General features: G+C 43.8%; 1 protein-coding gene across 1 annotated transcript; it reads left to right on the top strand.

The window, feature by feature from the left end:
- Positions 1-1,002: 1,002 nt before the first annotated feature.
- On the top strand, positions 1,003-7,206 carry cdc23 (CDC23 (cell division cycle 23, yeast, homolog)). Its single transcript, XM_076020559.1, has 16 exons — positions 1,003-1,149; positions 1,682-1,754; positions 2,263-2,400; positions 2,509-2,551; positions 2,645-2,750; positions 2,840-2,972; positions 3,562-3,739; positions 3,838-3,935; positions 4,077-4,158; positions 4,494-4,647; positions 4,741-4,860; positions 4,950-5,025; positions 5,207-5,268; positions 5,382-5,460; positions 6,752-6,871; positions 6,949-7,206. The coding sequence occupies exons 1-16, from the start codon at positions 1,037-1,039 to the stop codon at positions 7,099-7,101; spliced, it is 1,728 nt and encodes a 575-aa protein (XP_075876674.1). The 5' UTR covers positions 1,003-1,036; the 3' UTR covers positions 7,102-7,206.
- Positions 7,207-7,365: the final 159 nt, after the last annotated feature.

Here is a 7,365-nt window from a genome sequence, read left to right as displayed (position 1 = left end):
ATAGGCTGTACTTCTATTCACAACTTCCCAAGACAAAAACGTCTTTGTCCATCAAACATTGGGGAGTAGGGCCTCTCTGTGATCAAAGCGATTCAGGGAGTATCTGTGCAGTTTTAACTGCAGGACAGTGTTGGCACACCTGCTTCCCTGCTCTTTCATCAAAGTTCTCTTCCATATTCATCATAATTGTGTCCATTTGATCGGTGTATATAAGATAAGATAAGGTGGAGAATTTGGAGAATAACTGCCGGGGGAGACGCTGTGTCGTCACCTCTGAGCACTGTGCTGATTTTAATGGACAGGAACATGATGAGATAGTACAATGAAGCAGGGCAGAACAGCAGTGATGGGGCAGCAGAGGATCATGCAAACATAAAAGGCTGATGAAGGCTAGTGATGTTTTTTCTATGTTCTTGAATGTAGCCTCTTAATGATCAAACAGTCTCGTAATGGCTCTGGAGTTGCTGTTACACGGCTTGGTCTGTCTTTTCTTTGAGGTAATTTTAGTTCACTTCAAATGCTTTTTTACCCCTGTTGTTTCAGTATGACCCTTAAAAGTCAGGGCTTAACCTCCCTCTGAGAGAGAAGTGAGGCAGGTGGCAGGAGGGACATGACACATCTGAGGTCTTGAGTTAGGCTAGGAATGCATGCTCAAAGCTAACAGAGCTGTAATCCCATGGCTAATATTGACCTTGGAGTCTGGCTAAATATAGAGTGAAAAATCCGAGCAGTGTATTGATGTCTTTATGTGACCATGAGTCTGGACGGCAGCCCCCTTCCACCTTCCCCCTGCCCCCCCAAAACACACACACACACACACACACACACACACACACACACACACACACACACACGTAAACAAACATATATACAGTATATCTACTGTATACGTATTGTCAGATTTAATGTAATCGTTCGCTCCTTTATTGTGGCAGGACGAAAACAAGAGAAGTGACGTCATGTTCAAGGGCGGGACTACATTCTTGCTTTTTTTTTTTTTTTTTTCCCCACCAATGAGATGCCCGCCTAGCAAGATATGAAAATGGCGGCTCTCTGTAGCGAATTCGGGGACTTGGTGAAAATCAAGAAACAGCTAATATCTGTGATTTCCCTCTGTAAAGAAAGAGGACTTTTACACAGCGCCAAGTGGTGAGAGTGGACGTGTCAAACGTGTGATTAACTGCTTGTGTTTCAGTTCTGTTGTCTCGCCGTCGATGTCAACACAGCCAGTCAATGTTCCCGGTTGGCTAGCCGAGTTAGCGGTGCTATTGACAGGTCCATATGAACAGTTAGGTTTGCGTTCAAGCACCTTTACATTCCGTACACATTCAACAAAATGAATACTGCAATTTTAAAGATGAACTTCGGTTGACCGTGAAATCATTTTTATTAAAAGTCTGTAGCATTGCCTGTGAAGGCACCCAGTCAGCGCCCGCGTTTTGCACTCAGCCATAAATATTGTGTTTAGTACTGTTTAAATGCAAACAAAAATATTTTTGGTTTATTAGTTTTTGTCAGAGCGATGTGTTTGACTCCCTGTAACGCTAAAAGAAAAATATACTCCTCATCGATGTCCCAATCTGCTGCTGCTGATGATTTAAAAGTTGTGTTTTCCACAAATAGTGCCCCTACTTATAGCCTTACTCCGGAAATGATTCCTTTTACCTGTTTTCCCTTTCAGGGCCTCTGAGCTGGCATTTGCTTTGGAACCTCTTCCTAAGAATGAATTACCTCCATCGCCTCCTTTCATTGAGGTTTGTACACCACATTACACTTTTAATATTGTAATGTCTGCCACTAGTCATTTCGTCCTCAAAGTATAACAAGATTTACATTTCTGCCAGTGTGTTGTTGCACCCTAAATGTGGCAACAGTAGATTTAATGGATAGCTTCAAGAACTTTGTGATGGTTTGATGGTTTTTGTTTTTCCAAAAACCAAAAACATTTTTTATCTTTTAGATATTTTAATGTTTCTTCACTTTACTGCTGTATAATCCAGGAAAAAATAATTGAACTCTAAATCACTTCATATGTTCCACAAAAGTGGAAAATGAAGTTGCAGCCACAACTGATGAAGGTCGGTGTAATACCGCCCCCTAGCGACAGTTTGTATTGTAACAAACAATTGGCCATTAATAATCTCAAAAAACTTTATGAAAACGTTCTCGTTTCTCCCCCACTATTGTACTCAGGATTATATACAGTATAATAGTAATTACCTGGTAAAGATGTTTGGTATTATTTTCTTGTTCCAATCACAGGAAGATGCACAGGACTTGGATGCACTCACACTGGCCAAATCCTACTTTGACCTCAAGGAATACGATCGCGCTGCCTACTTTCTAAAAGGCTGCTGCAGTCAGAAGGCCTACTTCCTCTACATGTATTCTCGCTATCTGGTAAGATATTTTTAGTACTTACATTTTTTTTCCTCTGCATTTAATCAATTCATCAGCTTGCAAGGTTGTAAAAAGAAAATTTGGACTTTTTCTTTTTTTGTTTTTTAGTCGGGTGAGAAAAAGAAGGATGATGAAACGGTGGACAGCTTGGGTGAGGATTTGACTGCTTGTCCTTCTCTCTACTGACCGAACTGAAAGTTTTCCTGTCCTGCCAATCGTTTTCCTTCCTTCTGTGCGATGGCAGGTCCTCTGGAAAAGGGTCAGGTACGCAATGAAGCCTTACGAGAGCTGAGGGTGGAGCTCAGTAAGAAGCACACGGCAGGAGAGCTGGACGGTTTCACCCTGTACCTGTAAGAACATTTCTTTCAAGGTGTACTGACTTTCTCCTCAGCACTGTCATCATTTAAGAATGTCTCTGTGTGTGGGGGCGGGGTCGCAGGTACGGTGTGGTGCTACGGAAGCTGGATCTGCTCAAGGAGGCCGTGGAGGTGTTTGTCGAGGCAATTCACGCACTCCCACTCCACTGGGGAGCCTGGCTGGAGCTGAGTAACCTTGTTACCAACGGTGAGATGGTAAGCACCTCCTGTGTTCACATGTACACAACCATGGACAGCAGTGCAGCACACAGTATGCACCCATAATGAAACCTATGAGATTTAGAAGCAGCCGCTTGGAAAACATGTTGCAAGTTAATTTCTGTGCTGGTACGGCAATCAGAAGAATTGCAGTTGGACTCGTTGGCAGAGCGAACTGCTTCCATGTCAGTCTGCCAAGATTCCTCTCATTGCCAAATCCCATGTGGGAAAGTCCACACTGATGCTGGTCCCATTTTTCTGATGGTTCACTTGACTCCACATCTTTCTCCTGCGAGCTGTTAAATATTCTTTCTGCACTATTGCAGGTGCATGGTGGTGCTGGATGACAGCACCTTGTGGATCCACTCTTTAATTAAATCAAAGTTCCATAGTATTTCTGAATTGGCATCCTTTCATAAACTAAACGATAACAGAAAACACTCTCTTCCATCTGATGCCAATAAACATTTGTCAGTGCTGTAACAGAGGCACGGTATTGCTTCACAGAGTAGCAAAGCAAAATAATTCAACGTATCTCTCCAAAGGTTTGATTTTGTTTTTGTGTGTGTCTTTGTTTTCTCCCCAGCTGAAGTCGCTGTCCCTGCCAGACTGCTGGATTAAAGACTTCTTTATGGCCCACATGTACACAGAGTTGCAGATGATCAAAGAAGCGTTACAGAAATACCAGAACCTCATTGAGGCTGGCTTTTCTAAGAGCACCTACATCATTTCACAGATCGCTGTTGCGTATCACAACATCAGAGGTTTGTTTTGCACGTTGCCAATAAAGATGTTGCTCATCCAAAGGTTGTTGTGGGGCAGCTCTGGGACTCACAGCCCTGCGGCTCCTTTTTAATTTTAGATATAGACCAAGCTCTGGCTCTGTTCAACGAGTTGAGGGATCAGGATCCGTATCGCATCGACAACATGGACACATTCTCCAACCTGCTCTACGTCAAAGTGAGCACAACGCTCGTAAATTCACCGCCTCGTTCATTAACTTGAGAGATGTTTTGAGCATTGTTCCCCCTGTGTGTCGGCATGAATAACAAACAACATCCCGTCTGTGCATTAATTGATTTACTGCAAATGCTTCCTCAGAGTATGAAGCCAGAGCTGAGCTACTTGGCCCACACACTGGTTGAGATTGACAAGTACCGCGTGGAGACGTGCTGTGTTATAGGTAAGTCACTCGTGGTTTGATTACGAGATTGAGGTACTTAAGTTTTTTGATTGATATCTTTATTTCAATCATGTAAGTGATAAAGTAAAAAACAGATTAAAATATAAAAAAATCAATCAATCAAAACAAACAAATTAATAACTGCATCTGTAAGTAACTCAGTTTACATGAGTGAAAAGGAGTAGGAAGAAGTATAAACTTAGACTTAAACTTAAGTCAAGTCAGTTTCACCAGTTAACATACAAAATGCCAATTAGTTTTAGCTTCATTTGATTTGGTTGATCGGACTTCACACTAAAGGCATAATCCAAACCCTTTTTGTTCACCACCTGCAGGTAACTATTACAGTTTACGATCTCAGCACGAGAAAGCAGCTCTGTACTTCCAGCGGGCCCTCAAACTGAACCCTCGCTGTCTTGGTGCCTGGACCCTCATGGGCCACGAATACATGGAAATGAGGAACACATCAGCAGCCATCCAGGCCTACAGGTCAGGCTCAAGATGTTGCAGTTGGTGTGTTTATGGCACACATCATATTCACATGGCATTTACTGAGATTTTCTTGTTGTGAAATGAATTCAGACACGCTATTGAAGTGAACAAGCGTGACTACCGAGCCTGGTACGGCCTGGGTCAGACCTACGAGATCCTCAAGATGCCTTTTTACTGTTTGTACTATTACCGGAAGGCTCACCAGCTCAGGTACAGCAAAGAACCTTAATGATCATTCTTCACCTGTTTAACAGCAGTTGTTCATATGCTGCAATATATCATTTCATTTTTTTTTTTAGGCCCAACGACTCACGCATGTTGGTTGCACTTGGAGAAAGTTATGAAAAATTGGCGCAGCAGGTGGAAGCCAAAAAGGTACAAAGCAACTCTGAGTCAACATCGCTGTCGTGTGTGTGTGTGTGTGTGTGTGTGTGTGTGTGTGTGTGTGTGTGTGTGTGTGTGTGTGTGTGTGTGTGTGTGTGTGTGTGTGTGTGTGTGTGTGTGTGTGTGTGTGTGTGTGTGTGTGTGTGTTCTGACCTGCTCTGTGTCTGTGCAGTGTTACTGGAGGGCCTACTCGGTGGGGGACGTGGAGAAAATGGCTCTGCTCAAACTGGCAAAGTGAGTGACTGTGTCAAAGCTCCCAGGTCACATCCAACTTGACCTGGCCTGCAGTCACAAAATTCAATGTCTGAACATACTTTTTTTTTTTTTTCTTTTTCAACTTTTTAAAGGCTACATGAGCAACTGAACGAGTCCGATGACGCTGCCCAGTCCTACATGCTCTACATCCAAGACATTTATTCATGCGGGGTGAGTAACTGACAGATGGCACTTAACATAGATGATTAAACGCCTTGTCTATAGTTTCATATTTCCTTCAACGCAGTTGTCTTTGAGTGTCAACCAAGGGGACAAATAAAGTTAATTCAAATTGACTTAAAGGGTACGTGTGTAATATTTGGAGATTTTGAGAAAAAACAGTGACATCAAGTGGTTACATTTTAGATTGCAGCGCTCTTACGTCCGGTTCACTCTGGACGCGGAAGCGCCGCGAAGCGCCTCGCGCCATGCATTTAACGTCAGTTCACTGGACGTGGAAGCGAAGCGCCGAGCGCTTCCATTCGGCGCCCACGTTAATCAATGTGGTGGTTCACATTAGACGCGAGCAGGTGCGCGGCTCGCGCCATGCATTTGTCGTTTCGGCATCTGTTCTATTTTGTGCGCGAGCCGTGAGTGATCCTCACCAATAGTACAGGAAGTCGCTAAAAAAAAAACAAGAAAATCCGGTGAATTTTCAAAATAAACTAATTTCAAAATAAAAACCGAATGACAAATTCGATCATATTTGTATGTTGTATTTGTCAGTACATTGTATCAGATGAAGAAAATGATTTTTAAAAAAAGACAGCAGCTGAGCAGAAGCGCGTGTCGACCGTCGCGGAGCTGTTCACGTGTGGTGTGAACCAGTTCGAGCCTCGCTCGCGATTTTCGTCGGCGCTCCGCTTCGCGGCGCTTCCGCTTCCGCTTCCATTGAAATGAATGGCACAAGCCGCGCGCCTGTTTGCGTCTGGTCTGAACCACTACATTGATTAACATGGGCGCCGAACTGAAGCGCGCGGCGCTTCTGCGTCCAGTGTGAACCGGGCGTTATACTCCTCCCTCTCCCATGCTTGCCAGTGAACTACGGTGGCTAGCGCAGACTTGGGCACATGATTCACTTTCCTCATTGGTTTATTTGAGGACATGAGCGTTCACTTTAAAAGCGAAACGTGTTGTCAGACGGGATTGGATTGTCCACATCAACTTCCTTAGAAATACAGTAATACTGCAAGATGGCAGCGAGCTGGGAGCAAGACCCTTGCTCTATGTGTATTCTTATATATACTGTAAATAAGAACCGCTCTGTGGGTATGAAAGCCAAATTACTTTTATAGTTCTGTGAGTATAAACTTACAGAAATGTATTTATGGGTAGTACATTAAGCTTTTACCAATGCAAAAATTGTAAATCAAGCCAAATTTTACACACTGGACCTTTAAGGCAACATTTCCATTTGGCTGCCAGACAGAAGAAACTCCTTTCTAATCAGATTTCCTCTCAGGAACAACTGGAGCACGCCGAGGTCAGCACAGCACTGCGCTACCTGGGTCAGTACTACCTGAAGAACAAGCTGTATGACGAGGCGTCCCTCTGCGCCCAGCGCTGCTGCGACTACAATGACGTGAGTCTTCGCTAAAAGTATCGTAGCGCCTCGATCTCGCCGGCACTAACTGGTGTGGCGGTCACTTGTGCTTGCAGGCCCGCGAGGAGGGCAAGTCTCTGCTGAGGCAGATCTCCCAGGTCAGAGACCAGACGGAGCCGCCAGCAGCGCAGCTCTTCGCCCCCATCTCAAATAACAACACGCCAGTCAGGCGGGTGTCGCCCCTGAACCTCATCTCCTTCACACCCTGACAGACACCCCGCCTCTGAATTGTATTATAGTATTATTTGTATACTGTGACTTAATGTGGGAAGAATTTACTTGTTATTGCCATTAAAGTTGCACCTGTTTGTGTAGTACGCAGCCATGAGAGTTTTTTATGCCAACAAGTTAATAGATTTATTTTAAGGCCTTACATTATTAAAGTGGCGCTCTTTCTGAAAAACATGCTGATACCAACTCGTATCCTTTGTAAGCCGTTGCATTATCAATGTAAATCCAATTTAATCTCATTT

The sequence above is a fragment of the Nelusetta ayraudi genome, unplaced genomic scaffold (assembly GCF_046127955.1).
Source record: "Nelusetta ayraudi isolate G7.1 ecotype Tasmania unplaced genomic scaffold, CSIRO-AGI_Nayr_v1 ptg000011l, whole genome shotgun sequence".
Classification (NCBI taxonomy): Eukaryota; Metazoa; Chordata; class Actinopteri; order Tetraodontiformes; family Monacanthidae; genus Nelusetta; species Nelusetta ayraudi.
This window is presented reverse-complemented; position numbering and strand designations above follow the sequence as displayed.